Raw genomic sequence first — 16,210 nt, 5'->3', positions numbered from 1 at the left:
CGCCGCTTGAAAAGTCAAGAAAGCGAAGAAAACGACACGGGAGAGAGGGAGCAAAAGCGAGAGGACGGAGACGCCAGACACACCGGAGACGCCAGAGATCCGAAGAGAGAGTTGGCGAAAACGAATCGACACGAGAGAAAAGGGGGCAGCGACGGGGAGAGGGCGACGGCGAGGCCGCTGTCGCCACGGAAGAAAGAGGGCGAGGACGAGGGAGAGAAAAAAGTAGGGACAACCGGACAGATCTCTGTCTGGTGAAGGAGAGGGAGAGAGAAGGAGAGACGAGCAATGGGAAACACTGCGGAGACGAGAAGACAAATCTTCGCTGCGGGAGAGGTCGACACAAGCGCGACTCGCAGTTTAAAAGGTGCGGGGGACGAGAGGGGAAAGTGCAGGCCAGGAGGAGAGACTGAGGCAGTCTTTCTAAGAACGACGGAGGCCTGGTGGGCACAGGACAGAAACAGACAGACAAAGACGGAGAACGACGGAAGAAAAGCGAGACACGGCACTGGCAACAGGGAAGGAGTGAAAGGTTAGGGATCTTTTTCCAAACGACAAAAGATACAAGGGAACGTCTTCTCTCTTGACGAGAGTCGGAAACGAGAACGTGAGAAGAGCTCCCAGGCGCCAGCTGATGAGGGAGAGACTTCGAGCGCAGACGCGGTCAAAGCTGCGAGAAACTGCGTGGGGGCGCACTGGCGAAGAAAAACCGTGGCGAGGCGAAGCGAGGAAGCAGTCAGGAGACAGCGCGCTTTGTCGAGACGAAAAAGACGAGCGAAGCTCCATGCGAGGGCATAGAGCTGCAGCCGCAAGGCTCACCACGTCTCGGACTGGAGAGGCGCGAGCCGCCTCAGGGTGGTTTCGTCCAGGGAGAAGAACGGATCCGACTCTCGTCAGATATGCGCTAGTGTCAACAAGAATACTGTCCACTCCCAGACTGCCACGTGTGAACAGAAAGGCCTGGGGAAATGCGGACGCTAGGCGACTCTTGGGATACTTGAAAGCGTGCGGGGGCGCGCACGTATATTCATACACAAACATATACATATATACATACATATACATATATACATACATATATATTTATATACATATATATATATATATACATATATATATGCATATATATATGATAGACACTGGAATGTGCGCCAGGAGTTGGAGCAGCGTGTTTGTCGCAGGGTGGTTACGTAAAGGAAAGGATGACCCGTTGGGCGCGAGCGGGGATTTCGGGGGTGAGCGCGTCGGAAGGAAGGCCCCGTGAGTTCGGTGTCTTCCACAGGTTTGTGCTCGGGTGGTCTAAGACAAAAGAGGAAAACGGAGACACCGGAGGTGAGAAATCCCTCGTTCGGGCGTGCGCCGATCCTTAACGGCCCTGGTTAAAAACAGTCGAGGGGCGGCGCGCGAGAAAGAGGTGACGAAGCGCGCGGGCCAGCGGCAGGCCGATGGCGCGTCACTGGTGTGTCTCAAAGTTCATAAACATCACCAACTGGACGCAAAAATGGAGGCGGAAGAGAGCTGAGCAGCTTCGCGCTGGGAAGAAGCGGCGAACGCTCAAGCGGTCGAGGAATGTCACGCGTCACCGCGGATCACCTTGCGACAGAGAGCACGAAAAGGCCGGAGCTGTATACGAACGACGCGGCCGGACAGGGAAAGCCATCAGCGTGCGGTTTCGTCGCTTTTTCTCTCCGGATCTGCCGACAGGAATGACCCGCAATTCTTCCGAGAGGCAAGCGAGAGATCCCTTAATGCCCGTGAGAAAACGCGAAAATCAGCGATATTTGCGAGCGACAAACTCGGAGCAACGCCCGCCAGGTTCGACTGTACGCGCAGCTGCATGTGGTCACACACACGAGTCAGCGGCAGGTAACTCCCGTGAGATCGGCGCGTTGTCGATCGCGAGAAATCTGCTGGAACGGGTCGGAACGCGCAAGAACAGGGCGAAACAGACCACACCAAAACGCGCGTCGTCAGTGGCACGAGCGAACGCCAGTTTTTTCCGAGTTTTCCAGGAGATAGGGGAGGCGCGCAGCTCTGTGCTGCGTTCCTACACGGCGTGGCTTTTTGCCGCGCAGGCTGCTCGAGAAACAAACCAAGAGTTCTCCCCTCGCGAAAAACAGAGTGCCTTCTTTCGTTTTGGCGGATATTCTCCCTCGGGACGAGACATTTTGAACCGGACACGCGCGATGGCCATCTGTCGAAAGGGTGTACCGTCGGCACACTGCGTGACAACGGCTCAGACGCCACCGTACGGACAAAAGGCGTGAGGAGATCGCTGTTTGGACGTCGAACCTGACACGTATAAAATTGCCTGCCTTTCCCTTGTTTGAACAAGGAAAAGCTCCGAACAGAGAGCCGGCACGGGGCAGGGAGGCTGTCGAGCCGAACTCTTCGATGAGCAGAGAGACAGCAAGGGTATAAAAAGGAATCACGTGGGCTGCTTGCGACTCAAATTTTACACAGGCAGATAGAGACAAGGCACGCGTCTCTGGCTCTTTTATTCCCGAGAAGCGGAAAGGAGGGAATCCGAAAGGTGTGGACGTTTTTAACAAACTGCCGCCCCTCGAAGTCACTCTCGCGTGTGCCTACACTCCCGGAAACGCCACGAGCTTCTGACACGCGGAAGAACGACCGAGCCGCACAAAAGGAACGAAGGAAGACTGGAACCCTCTCCAAAAGAAACCAGACCTTCCAGGACTGCAGTAGCGCCTTACGTTGCAGTCTGCCGTTGAGAAAACTCGATCTACATACGTGCAGCCATTCATCCAGTAGATCTGTGCAGTGTGTTTCGAGCTAGAGACACGCATCCCGCCACTTTGGGTATCGACCGTTTGCTTATTTCAGGAAACCGCCCGATGCTGGTCTCTGGTGTGTGTGGAAATCCGTTCATCCACATCCCTTTCGGGTCGCTGCCTCGCAGCAGACTGTTCAGAAATGGCCCGACTCGCGTGGCCCAGAACGGTGGCTCGGACCTTGAGAAACACTCCCTACGCGAGAGGTTCATTCTTCTCTCATGATACCCGGCAGGACGTTTCTCACAAAAACTTCTACCAGCCTTCATGCTGGGCAACAGATCTAACGCAGCCTGCTTCGGAATCTCTCCTGTGGAGTCTCCTATGTGCATTTTCGGTCTCAGGGCGACGCCCGTCCGGCGCTGTGTGTTCCTCTGAACGCCGCTGGTAGTGCCGCGAAGCTTCCTTGTTCCGTGCCGCTTGTGTGTTGCGTCCAGGAATCAACCTTGTCTTGTCAGATGTGCGCTCTCTGCGCTTCAAGGTCCAACGGCGCTGGCAAATTCTCACGAGGCTCTTCACGAAAGGTGACGGGTGTCCGCGTCTCCAGAACGGGGAAACTTAAAAAAAGGTGGGAAGCACGCGACACAAAACATGGAAATGGTGCAAACGGCAGTTCTCGACAGCCGGCGCTTTACCAGATGTCCCGCCGCTACCCCTCGAAAGGATCCCCTTCTCTAGAACCTAAACAAACGCGAATTTGCACACATTTACCTGCACATCCGAACACCCACACAGGGTAATGTACCCGTACATGCATTCATATTCACATAGACATACGCGTACCCGAATGTCTGAATCGCTGTACGCGTATACTGATACATCTAGTGTTGGTGTGAAGACGTGTGAACAGGCACCCCCCGTCTTTCTTCGTAGGCATGTCCCTCTCTTTACCCCGGAGATGGTACAGGAATTTGTTGGTAGGTGCTTGTGTGCGGCATTGATTTTCCAAACGTAGATGCGTGTGTGTTTTTACCTCTCTAAACCGTTCAATGGATGCACGTTGTCTTGCGACGCCGCGCAGCTAGGAGAATGCGCCCGCGTTTTCGTCTCTTCCGGCGCAAGTGTGTGCGGGCTGAAACCGTCGTGCTTTCTCCATTTTGTCTTATTTTCTGCCGTCGCCTTCGAGAGAGAATCCGGTTGTTTTCCCCACCATGTTAAAAGGAATTCTCATAGTTCTTCTGTCCCAGGAGTGTCTCGGGTGTAAGAACGCTGCGCCGGCGAGAGCACGCAGCTTGCAACTGACCTCGCTCTCGTGCACATGCATGCTTCCAGATCGCAGTTCGGACCTCTGCGCGTTTTAGATTCTTTCTTGCCCCACAATACCGAAGCCGGCGAAGTTGATTTTGCGCGGTACGGCGTTGTGGAAATGCACTGTTTCCGCAAAACACGCAGCCTCCTCTTTTGGGTGTTTACTCATCCCGGGCTGCGTCCTTTCTCATAATGTGCTGGCGCGGGTCTGCGCCGGCGCATTTTTTTGCCCGGCGTTTTTTCGCCCTTTCCGTTCCACTCTCCGCTCCAGCTTCTCCACCGGTGTTCCGTGGAAAGTGAGCAAAATCCTTTTTCCTGCCTCGTCGCCGACAGCCAAGCGCGAACGCCCTCTCGTTCCCGAGATTTCCTTGTACAGCACACGTCCGGGGTCACCGGGGAGACGAGGAGCTTTGTCGGGAACGAACGCTCTTTTCCTCTCCGGAGGAAAAGGAAGAAACCAAAGGGCTGATCACCAGGGAACCGATGTCATCGACTACACGATTTCCAGAATTCGGAACTCCGTTTTCTTCCCTTCCTTGAATTCTCTACCATCCTCACACACACGCTCAGATGGTGCATCTCTCCGTCCGCGCTCATGTCCGTGCTCGAATGCGCCTGCCTGTTCATATGCATTTGCACATTTACTTTAACGCATATGTACGCATTTATACGTAGGAGTCTCCACTTCTACAGGTGTATACACATACATGTGCTGTGTTTCTGCGGGATCCGCGTTCGGCCTTTCCCCGTCTCTTCGCCCCTCGTGAAAGAGTCTCTCGCTGCTTCACCTTGAGGGCGACTTGCGCTCGGCCACCACGGCCTCTGGGAGCACGCCACGGCCTATTGTTGCGAGCAGTCGCCTGCCGCGAATCTGGAGAGACACCCGGATGGCTCGGTCGGAGAAGAGCGCGAAGACGCCCGCGCGGCGCGCAAAGAGCAAAGCAACCGCTTCGGCGACGCAGTCCTCGCTGGCGTTACGCCAAGATGGGAACGGGCGAGACCCGGTTTCCTCGAGTGCGTTGCGTCGTGCGAAGCGCGCGAGCGGGTTGGAGAGAGAAGAGAAACGCGCTGTCCGCAAAAAGAAAGGCGAGACGCGCACAGACTTCTTGCGTGCCTCGCGACTGTCGAGCGCTTCGCGGGAGGGAGCAGCGAAGAAGCGGAAGAAGACGAGCTGCCCGCTGTCCAGGAAGAAGGCTGCTTTGTCCTCCCTCGCCACGGGGAGGCGCGCCTCGCACCTCGCGAGGAAGGACCGCGAGGCAGGCCAGGGGCCGGCTACGACGAGGAAGACAGGAGAGGAGACTTCCAGCAAAGACGGCGAGGATCGTGCCAGCCAAGATGGCGAGGATCGTGCCAGCAAAGACGGCGAGGAAACTTGCAGCAAAGACGGCGAGGATCGTGCCAGCAAAGACGGCGAGGAAGCTTCCAGCAAAGACGGCGAGGATATTTCCAGCAAAGATCGCGTGTCCGAGGAAGAGCGAAAGGGCGGTGACGTGCGCGCGCGACAGAAGCCCGAGCATGCTCCACAAACCCTCCGCAGAAACGGCCTTCCAGAGTTCGACGAGAAGCACTGCATGGCCGCCTCCTCGCGGGAGTCTCTTTCGTCTTTCTCGCCTTCTCTTCCATCTTTCTCGTCTTGGTTTCCTACGGAAGAGCCGCCGAGTGCCTGCGTCCCCCAGGAGTCGCGCCTCGTGCGGGCGGGTTGGGCGAGCGGCAGAGAAGAGCGCTGCGAAGACGTCCTGGCAAGTCGGCGAGGCCTCCCGGCAAAAACACGTGCAGGCTTCGACGCGCCCGAGTGTACGTACAGCGGAGCGTGGTGCGAGTGCTGGCGAGACGGCGGCCCCTCCCCGCCTCTTCTCGCCCCATGCGTGGAGTCGGGAAGGTTTTCTGCCTGCTGCCGGTGCGATGCGTCTCGGCTCGATCGCGAGGGCCTTTGTGCCCAGGACGGCGGCGCGCAGGCGCTCGGCGTCTCCCACGCACTTGCGGGGTGTGCATGCGTTGCGGCCTTTTGCCCCGTCGCGACTCGCCCGACGTCCCCGCGTCCCCGGCGATGGGGACCGTTCAGCGAGTCGCCGACCTGTGGAGGAGAATCCGACTCAGACGAGGAATTTTCAGGTTTCAAGCGACTGCGCATCCTCGACGTGGACGCACGTGGAGGGTTTGGCGCGTCGGGAGTGATCACGGTGATCGACCAAGCAGCTTTCCAGCGGAGCCTCGCCGATGCGTTGCTCCAGAGACAGCTCGCCTCGCTTCCTCGACCGGACTGGGGCGGCGCGAGCGATGCGAGGCCAGGGAAACTGCGGAAAACGCTGGCAGAGACAGTCCCGCGCAAAGCTGCCGAGAGCGCACGCGAGACAGGATCGGCGGCACTGCGCGCAGATCTGCCGACGAGCTCACCTTTTGCCGCTGCTGGGCCTCCGCGGTCGCCTTCTCGCGCGGCCGAAAAGACTTCAACTCACAGACAGGCGCTGCGACACCGTCCAGGGAGCGGCCGTGCCGTCGCCGTTTCTCCCAGCTGTCACGGCACTGGCGAGTCGCCTCTCCAGAGTCCCGACCAGGATCAAGGCTCTCGAAATGACGCGTCTCTCGCGCCTTCCGTCCGCGAATCTGCTTCGTCTCTCTGTTCGTCTTCCTTGTCTCATGATTCTCAGAGCCCGAAAAAAATTCGGAGCGCGACCGGTGGAGAGGAAGGGAGCAGAAGAGACGGGGCAGCCACCGAGGCTGAGAGAGAGACGCGAACGGACGACCAGACCGCCACGCGCAACACCGGCGAACTCTGCTCAGAAAGCGTGGAGGGCGAAGGGAACAGGCCGTCTTCTCGACATCTGTCGTCGCGCAGGTGGTTTCCGTCGCCTGCGCGGCTGAATGCTCAGCAGCGCACCCTGTGCGAGTTTCTGCTTCGCGTGGCGGCTCGGCGCGAGCGCCTTGAGAGGGCCGGCAGGTATCTCTCGTCTCTCCCACTTCCTCGCGTCTCTCTGGAGGCACTTGAGCAGGCGCAGCGCCGTCTCGCTCGTGAGGAGGACGGGACGCGCCTGCATGCGGCCAGCAGTTCACATCCGTTCTCGGCAGTCTCTGTTTCTGGGACAGATTCGCTCCAAAGAGAGTCTCAGCAAAGTCGGCAGACGAACTCAACAGGAAGCGCGTTGTCCTCGACTTCTCGAGGCGACAGTGCCGAGTCGCCGGCACACCAGATTTCTGCTGACTCGATGGAAAGCGCAACTTCTTCCTCGCGGCCGTCTTCTCGTCCTCCGCGCCCCTCAACTTCCCTTCCTTCTCCTATTCCTTCTCCTTCTTCTCTTCCCTCTTCGCCTCTTCGCTCGGCTTCTCTTTCGTCTTCTGTGCCTTCGTCTCCTCTTCCCTCATCTTCGGTTGCTGCTTCGTCTCTTTCTTCTCCTCTTCACGCGCTTCCTCCGCTTTCGAACGAGGCCACCTCTTGCGTGTGGCACGGCGCGCATGCCTCGAGCTCTTCTGCCTCCTCGGGAGAACTCGAAACGCGTGTGCCTTCCCCGTTCAAGACGGAAGAGCCCTCAGACGAATGGCGTCGTTCCGTGTCGTCCTGCTCGACTTCGGTTTCCTCTTTCGATCCAGAAAGGGACCGCACGAAGTCTTCCGAATCGTCCGCATGTTTCTCCGAAAAGGGAAAATCTTCTTCCTCTTGTTCTCTTTCTTCCTCTTCTCTCTCACACACAGGACTTGGCGATGATGTGCACGCGGCAGTGAGCGAGGCTGACAAAGTAACGGGGGAAGGACGAAAGAGAGGAGACAAAGGAGAGAAGCGAAACAGGCAAAGAGAGGAAGGAGACAGCCTCGTTGGCGCAGGTGAGACACACGAAACGGACGGACGAGTGTGCTGTGGGGGGAGGTGCGCCGAAAGGCGGTCTGTGAGAAACCCCGTTGCGCGTTCCAGAACGTTGTTTGAAGATTTTTTGAGATCTTTCGGGAGAACGCAACGCGCAGCCGAACTTGCGCGGTGGCGAGACGTCGAAGACTCTTTTGCTTGGCTCCGCTCCGGGTAGATCCGACCCACTTTTTCCGCCTTCCAGTCTCTGAGAGTCTCATTGCCCTCATCACGTGTTTCTTTCGCCTCAAAAGCTGACGCCTTTTTCCTTTCGCTCGCGCAGGGCTGGCAGGCGTGTTTGCGTGCGCTTTTTCGGAAACACACTCTCGCCGACGAAGTTCACAAGTCAACAGGCGGGATCTTGGCGCACTTTTATCAGTGACCGGGAGAGACTCGGGTGCAATGTGTGAGGCTGCCTCTGCATGCATGTTCATTCTGCTACCCGTATATCTCGCGGGGGCGGCGCTTCTGGTAGCAGCAGAAATCCACAGATGCACATTTATACGAACGTGGACGGGGAAACGGATCCTCGTAAGGATCCATACGTGGTTCACTTCAAAGCACGCATTCACAGATACATCGTTTTCGATTATAGATTTGCATGTACGTGTATATATCTCATCTTTCTGTCTATATGTCCGTCCGTTTTTATCTGTATACTTTTATATATGTATAGAATACATGAGTGTGCGCGGGATACGGCTGTTTCCAAGTTTTTTATAAGGTGGGCGAGGAGAAATAAAATGAGAAACTCGGGAGTGACTAAAATGGAAGCTTTTAAACTCCAGCAGAGAAGGCTCCGCGTGTGCCTCGCTCCTTTGCGCCTCGACTCTTCGCTGCTGACATTCAAGACGCAGCGGCCACTCCAGTCCTACCGATCCCATCGCCACTCAAGCATATAAAATACATAGACATATAGATACATATACACACAGATATATATATGCATATGTAGATATATATACATATAGGTATGTGTATATATTACACATGTGGCTTTATCTATCGAACAGCAATCGGATTCCGGGAAGCGTGGCACTGTGAAGTGACGAGAAGGAAGGTCGAGCGGAGAGCAGAGACAGGCGAGAAGTCGCACATGCAGTGCCCTCGCCCGGGCTGTCAGTACACCCGCGACCGCTCGGATTTCCTGGACAAGAGGCGGCAGCTTCTCTCCGAGCGTTGCGTCCTTTTTTCACGACGAAACTTCCTTGTCACTTCAAGATTACTCGCGAACCTTGCGGCACACTACCCGTCTTTCCAGGGCGATCGAAACGGCCGTAGACTCCGGTCCGCAAGGCCGAGCATGGAAACGCGAAGACGTTCGGGCACTGACAGGGAAGTTCGCAGAAACGCACCGAGAAAAAAAAAAAAGCAAAGGGCGAAAAAACCAACCTGCGTCTCGACCCCAGCGAAGACGCTCCAAAGTGTGCTCTCCCAGTACGGCACCTCGCGCGCGTCTCAGAGTGGAGAGAAGGAAACAAAAAACCGAAACGGCAGCGGCATCGACTGCACGCCGTCTCCGTCGGGAACCTTCTCCCAAGAGAACCCGAGCTGGGACCGTTGCTCCTTTTTCTCCCTCTCGAGCACTGCGCTGAGGAATCAGCAAAGGCTTCGAGTCGCGTTCTTGAGAGCAGCCAAAGAGTTAAAGCGCCGCCAGCGCAGCTTCTTTCGTCTTCGCCAACTCCGCCGCGAGGTCTTTGTGCTCGTTGAGCAACTGGGCGAATTTGTTCTCCTGGAGACACAGAGACAAGGATCGCGCCAGCGTTTTCTCTTCCGTCAGTCCTAGGCTTCACCGCCCGAAAGAAGAGCGAAGACAAAAAAAACGAGGACGAAAGAGGACCAGAGAGAAACGCCGACGCAGAGAAAAATGAATGCGAAGAACGGAAAGACGTACCATGGCGGTCTTGCTTCGAGCAATTCGGGACTGGAGGATCTGCATCTTGTGCATGCGCAGTTCGAGTTTCTCCAGTTGGAGCTTCACAATTTCACTCATCAACTCGCCGATCTCCTTCTCCTCGACTTTCGCCAGAGTCCGAGCCTCAGTCGCGCCAGCTGCAAGCGCCGTCGCGCACGCCGCTTGCAAGTCCCGGTCTGCAATCAAACCCTTGTTCTCGGGATTCGCCTGCCACGGCCTCTCGTTGATCTTCTCTTTCTTCTCCTTCTCCGTCTCTTTCGCCTTCTCCGCCGCACTCCTGCTCTCCGCCTCGCCGTCTTCCTTCTTGGCAGCGACTCTGGCGCGCGACTTTTCCACTCCGTTCGCCTCGCGCCCTCCGCCTGCCCACTCGCCCTCCGTCTCCCCCGTCTCCCCTGTCTCCGTCGGTGTCTCCTTGTCCCCGAGCAGGTCAACGGCCTCTTGGAGAGCGGCGCGCGCGGCGGCTGCGGCGATCGACGGGTGGACGGTGGAGGCGAGGAAGGCGAGGAGCGACAGCAGCGGATTCTTGAAGTGGAGGAAGGGGCCAGCGTCCTCGCCAGCGCTGCTGAGCAGGAAAGCGAAAACCGCCGTGGACAGTCACGCGATCTCTGCAGACTTTGTGGGGCGGGCGCACGGGGGATGTCGCGACAGGCCGTTCGCGGCGAAGCGCAGACTCTCCGGACAAGACGCGGACGCACGCCGACTCGCCACACGGCTTCCGATCACACGCGAAAACCGAAAAACGGGAAACACTTCCAAACGCTCGGCACCTGGCGGACACGTTTGGCCGCCTGCGCACACGCACACCTGCGGCCGGCGCGAGGTTCTCTCGACTTCGAGGCGACGACCTAGAAGAAGGGCAGGAGGGGAAAACATCCGAAAAAGGCAAAAGGCGAACAAGCAAAAGACTCACCGAGAAGGCAGCGGCTCTTGGATCGGTAGCTGAATGAACCGCTCGACGCACATCTGGGCGGTCCGACCTCCTCCCACGAACGCGGCCACCTCGTTCCAGTCGTTCAAATACCTTTCAATGCCCTCTAGAGAAAGCAGGAAACAAAAACGTGAAGAAGCGTGCCGAGCGAGAAAAGAATGGCGGGAAAAGAGACGGAAGAAAAGGCAAGAAGACGAGCCCCGCGACTGCGTGCGGGCGCGTCTGAGAGGAAACACTCCACCACTTGTGCTTCTCTGCAGGAGACCTTTCCGCGGGGGATTCGCGCTCCCTGTTTCGGCCGTTCTGTCTTTTGCTTTTCTTTGCATGCATCGTGACGCTTCTCCAGCACTGCCGCCTCGCAGGCTGCCTTCCCCGGGTTTCCGCTAGACGGCTGCGCGGCCGCCGAGCCCCGCGCCTCCACGAGGCGCTTCGACGCGTCTCTACACAGGCGCCGTGCGGGAGATGGCGCTGTGCTGCGGATCGGCGAATTTCTTCGCCACACGCAGGCTTGTCCCAGTTTCCGGAATTGCTGTATATCGCCTGCATGCGCCTCTTACCAATCAGTCGCTCGGTTTCCTCGAGCGTCCATTTGCCGTCCTTTCCGTCGCTGCCCAGGAGCGGAAGCCCCACCTGGCAAGACCCGACAGGAAGCAAGCAGGAAAGAAAAGGAACTGAAACGAGAAAGGAACGCAACAAAGGCGAGAGCGAGTAAAGAGGGGTGAAGGGACGCCGAGAACGAGGTGAGAAAAAGGAAAGGAGAACGGTAGACACTACAGAAAAGCACGACGTAGGAAAGACAAACACAGGGGAGGGGAGGGGGCGAAAGAAAAGAGAAAGTGGGAACTGAAACAGCGAAAAAAAACAAGGCGCAGCGTCGCTCGGTCTTTCGCCTGCCTTGAAAGAGAAAGATGAACGCTGCCAGGAAAATATCAACTTCAAGAGAGAAAACTGAAAAAACCTCAGTTCTGTACCTTCAAGAAGTTGCGCTCGGTGAGGACGGGAGGGTAGCGGCCGTCGGCGAAGCACTTTAAGCACCAGACACACTTGTCCAAAACTCCCAAGGAGATGCCTGCCGAAAAAGACAAGAGGGGAGTCAAAAGAAGCAGATTTAAAAGAGAAGCCAGAAAACCCGTAGAGAGACGAGGACAAAGCGGAGACCGCGAGAGACGGCGACAAGACAAAGACGAGGACGCGGAAGGGCGGAGGAAAGCCCTTTCCTCGCAAGACACGAAAGCGAGGAAGAAGATGAAAATGGAGAAAAGAGACGCGGGAAAGAACCAAAGAGCAAACGTTGCCTTGAACCGAAAAAGGCTTTCTGTCTCCTCTCGCGCTCACCGGGAGAACCGCCCGGACGGAGCACGTAGTACGAGTAAAGACAGATTTTGCCGCATGCAGCGCATCTCCAAGGTCCAGCGCCTCCTGTGGCTGGACTGTCGTCGAGGCTGCATGACGAAGAACCCGCTAGCGAGGCCGGCGATTTTCCTGAAGCTGCATCCGCGTTGTCGCCAGGAAGTCGAGAGGCCTCTCCGCTCTTCTGCACAGCCTGCCAAGACACAGAAATGTGCACCCGACAGCTCCACAAGACTCGCAGCTACACGCTTGCTAATGGACATGTGTATGTGACAGTCCTACCGTGTGAATATCCACACACACACCACACCAAGAAATGGAGATACATCTACAGAGGTGTAGAAAGCCTCCTGCTTTTTGCATGCTCGTACAGAGAGAGATAGGCCTATCCACATTTGTCCCTTTTTGTGTGTAGCAGGGCGGCGCGCTCTCTTCATGCCGATGTAAATACCGGAAGCAAAGAAAACACGGGAGAAAAGAAAGCCTTCGCGTAGGCCAGGAACTCTGAAACGTCAAGAGCCCGTGCGCGCCGTCACTGCACAGTTCCACTATACATATATATATACATATATATATGTTTGTATGTGTATGTGTACGCATGCATATTTCTAGATACGCCTGCCTGTGTGTGTAGCGCGAAACATTCAGGAGATGGTAGGGTCTGTGTGGAGAGAGTACCTGGATGTCTTTGAGCAGAAGATCTTTCCGTCGGGCCACGGCGCTCGGGATCGTCGCGGGGTCCGCTTGGAAGTTGATGACTCCCCAGTAGTCCAAGAAGCTATGAACTCGCAGCAGCAACGCCGCGTCAGCCGCTGAACAAGGAAGAAAGACACGGCGCATGCACTCACTTTCACCCGGAAAGGGAGGCACGCGAAAGAGGAGAGAGTGGAGAAGACGAAGGGGGAGACGGGGACGAAGACGGTCGGAATCGACAAGGTCAGGAAAACGGAGGGAAACAGAGAGAAATCACACGCGCGTGGAGAAGCAGAAGGGAAGAGAAGCGAGACAAGAAATGGAGAGTAGATCCACACGCAACTCACCGATGGCTCTTCGGCACTCGGAGAAGGAGAGATACTTTGTGGGGTCACTGCGGTAGAGGCTGACGATGGCCTGGCGAAGTTGGAAGTAGCGTTCCTCGCGTTCGCTGGCCGTTAACGCGGAGTCTGCAGTTGCGAAATGTCGGAAAAAACGTTCACATGCTCCGCAGTCCGAAGCGAAGTTGACTCGCTTCCGCGCTCCAAAATCAAAACGCCTCCCAGCGCGCAGGTCTGCGAGGCACCGCGAACGATGAAGGTGCGTCGCGCAGTCCAGACAGACAGGACGCGCGACGCAGCGAGACAGGCAGAGAAAACTGGAGACGGTGCACGGTTGGGCATGGGATCAGACAGCGATCGACGCCTTCACTCGTCGGGAGAGAGGTCCATCTCGGTAGAAAACGGGAAAACGATTTGGGCGTGTGCTGTCTTCCGAAGAACGAGTTCCCCTACGTCCTCGAGAGGCGACGGAATTGCATGCGTTTCAAGACTCACCGACAAACAGAGTCGGCAAAAGATCCTGTTCAATCGCTCCAATCTTGGTCTCGTCAAACCAGGCGCTGCAGCTTGGGAGTTTGTACGGCTCGCGTCCCTCCTTCTGTTGCGCGAGACGCCACGCCTCCTGGAGAGAGAGACACGCGGACAAAAAACTCTCCACAGAAACAAGAACGTCCAGCACGGGAGGGAAGATCGCCAGGTGGAAGGTTTCGGCTCCACTGTCCTGCCGGGGTATTCACGTTGTTTTTAAAATTGCGAGCGAGTGCTTCCTTTCGTCCCATTTGGGTCCAGCACTTCGCTTTCTCTACACATGGCTACGGCGCGGTTTCCGACTGTGAAAAATCTCCAAAGCCGCGATCTGGCCTCGGCGCGACCTACCTCTTCGCGTTCTCGCAGTTTCGCTTCGTCGAGAGGGACAGGAGGACGATCCGGGAGGCCCAAGAGACTCTCGCCCTCGCTCTCTTTGTCTTTCTCTGTCTCCTCTTCCTTGACGGCTCCAGATAAAGGCGCCTCGAGGCGCTCGCGGAACTCCTCTGAGGGCAGACTGACTGTGTCGAACGTCGCCTTGGAAACGAGGATCGAAGACGTCACGTTTTTGTCGTAGGGCGGGAGTCTGACGGGCCAAGAGCATGGCAACGCGCTGCGGCAAACCATCTCGCTTTTTCGCTCCCCACACAGAACGCACGCAACAGGCCGGTCCAGCAAGGCAGACCGCCTGCATGCAGAGATCTTGTGTCGCAGCCGTTCGGTAGCCGATGTGCGCAGATTCAAAGAGGGAGACTCGGCGACCGTTTGTGTCTCGGGCTCGACACCGAAGTCGCGCACACCGATCGAGTCTGGCGCGTTTGTGCGTGCAGAGTTCACTAAAAGGCGCTCCAAAAGTAATGCAGGGATGACTTTCCTTCCTGCCGCGTCGTTCGCTCTTCCTTCTCTCGTTTGCCCTGCTCCTTTCGTCCTACCTGGTGACATTTGGGGCGACTTCGACTGGCTTATTTTCTCCCCTTCTGCCCATCGCCCCGCTGGGGGCCGTACCTCCACCTGAGCCTTGGCCGGTAGCGCCTCTGTCTGTCTCCTCCTCTTCAACGCCGAGCGGTGAGGTCCCTCGCGTCGCGTCACCAGAGGAGGGCCGTGACGCGCCAGCGTCGGCGTTCTTGGGGAGAGGAGAGAGCAGCGACGCGTCGGGTGTACAGTGGAGAACGGAGGCTCCTCCGGCCTTGGCGAGGTCGATCGGCGCGAACGGTCGCATGGCTTCGGGAGGCAGCGGAAAGTCTTCTTGCGGCTCTGACTGCCCCGCATCGACGCGCAGACGCTTGGCGCTGTCTACGCCTTCGGCCGGGGCGAACGCGCGCTTGCTCTCGCCTTTCCCCGCAGACGGAGACTCCTCGGCGTCGCCCCCTTCCCACGGCGACGCGGAAGAGAAGCTGTGTCCGTTACTCGCCTTTGTAGCGGCGTCTGGGACGCCTGCAGGCCGCGTACCTTCCTGCGTCGGAGGAGCAGAGGCGAGGTAGCCATGCTGAGACGGAAGCGACGAGTCGCTCGACATAGTGCTCAGACACGGCGAGGCGAAACGCGGGGAAAGGCGCAAAGGGTCAGGAGTGCTTTCTACAGAGAGAATGACGGCGAAAATCCGACAGGAGACGAGGCAACAGCCGGCTTTACTGCGCGGGACCGCGCGGAGAAGAGGAGGCAGGCACGGGAAGAAAAAGGAGACGAAAAAGAGAAAACCCGGGGCGGCGAATAGCGCGCTTCCGCTTCGGGTGGGATCAGACCGTGCGGCTTTCACAGGCACGGAGAAGCGAAATTACGCAGCAAGAGTTTCGGAGAAGATGAACAACGGTTTGGAGACTCGGCGAGTCCTGAGAAACGCCCGGCCCACAATGGACACGAAAAAGGGTTTCTCGGTACGAAACCGGCGAAGAAGATCCCCGAAGTTGCAGGGAAGAATCACGAAGCGGGTCACCGCCGGCGCGGAGTGAATTCGGCTTTTTTTCACAGCACACGGACAAAAGGACAGGCAGAGGAGCGGCAGGACGGAACGCGAATTACGAGATTGCCCTCACTCAGCCTCTGGTCTTTCGTTCGCGTCTCGCGAGGCAGGAAAACCGAGAAGCGCCCTGCGATCTGACGACAAAACCGCCGTGTGCATCCGTCGAAAAGGAGGAACGAACGCGACGCGCCAGAGGGGCTGCGCATGTAGGAGCCCCTCTCTCCGTGGAACTCGACGCGACAGAAAGCGAAAAGAACGAGCCGCCGTGTCGGGATCAGGAAGACGAACGCGCATGTGGACGAGAAACACGTTAGTTGTCTGGGCGTCGAACGGCTCGGGAGTCGGCGAGAGTCTGTCGTTTACTAAAAGCACGGAATGGAAAGGCCCAGTTGGTGTCAGACAGCGCGTCCTGGGCGTCGCAAGGGCGAGAAACAACGAATAAGAAATATCAAGTGGAGAGGGGAGCAATGGCTCTGAGATTTGCGCGAAACGGCTACACTGAGGACGAACCAGAGAGGAACCAAAAGGCGAGTCCCATGGACAGTCGCCCTCCAGGTGTAGGTACACCCCAAGACAGGATGTCCGATTTGGGGGAAACTCACCGGTGAAGAAGTCGACAGAGGAAA

General features: G+C 57.3%; 2 protein-coding genes across 2 annotated transcripts; one reads left to right on the top strand and one right to left on the bottom strand.

The window, feature by feature from the left end:
• Positions 1 to 4,924: 4,924 nt before the first annotated feature.
• On the top strand, positions 4,925 to 8,614 carry NCLIV_013850 (conserved hypothetical protein; the record flags this gene model as incomplete). Its single annotated transcript, XM_003881575.1, has 3 exons — positions 4,925 to 7,046; positions 7,725 to 7,853; positions 8,586 to 8,614. 3 exons carry the CDS (start codon positions 4,925 to 4,927, stop codon positions 8,612 to 8,614), a joined length of 2,280 nt encoding a protein of 759 aa, XP_003881624.1.
• A 900-nt stretch (positions 8,615 to 9,514) lies between these two features.
• On the bottom strand, positions 9,515 to 15,140 carry NCLIV_013840 (hypothetical protein; the record flags this gene model as incomplete). The annotated part of the gene is made up of 11 exons (XM_003881574.1): positions 9,515 to 9,604; positions 9,767 to 10,349; positions 10,698 to 10,821; positions 11,273 to 11,345; positions 11,687 to 11,784; positions 12,051 to 12,258; positions 12,744 to 12,877; positions 13,106 to 13,228; positions 13,595 to 13,721; positions 13,976 to 14,210; positions 14,557 to 15,140. The coding sequence occupies 11 exons, from the start codon at positions 15,138 to 15,140 to the stop codon at positions 9,515 to 9,517; spliced, it is 2,379 nt and encodes a 792-aa protein (XP_003881623.1).
• Positions 15,141 to 16,210: the final 1,070 nt, after the last annotated feature.

This window comes from Neospora caninum, chromosome V (assembly GCF_000208865.1).
Source record: "Neospora caninum Liverpool complete genome, chromosome V".
NCBI lineage: Eukaryota > Apicomplexa > Conoidasida > Eucoccidiorida > Sarcocystidae > Neospora > Neospora caninum.
Note: the sequence above shows the minus strand (reverse complement) of the source record. Positions and strands in the feature narration are given on the sequence as shown.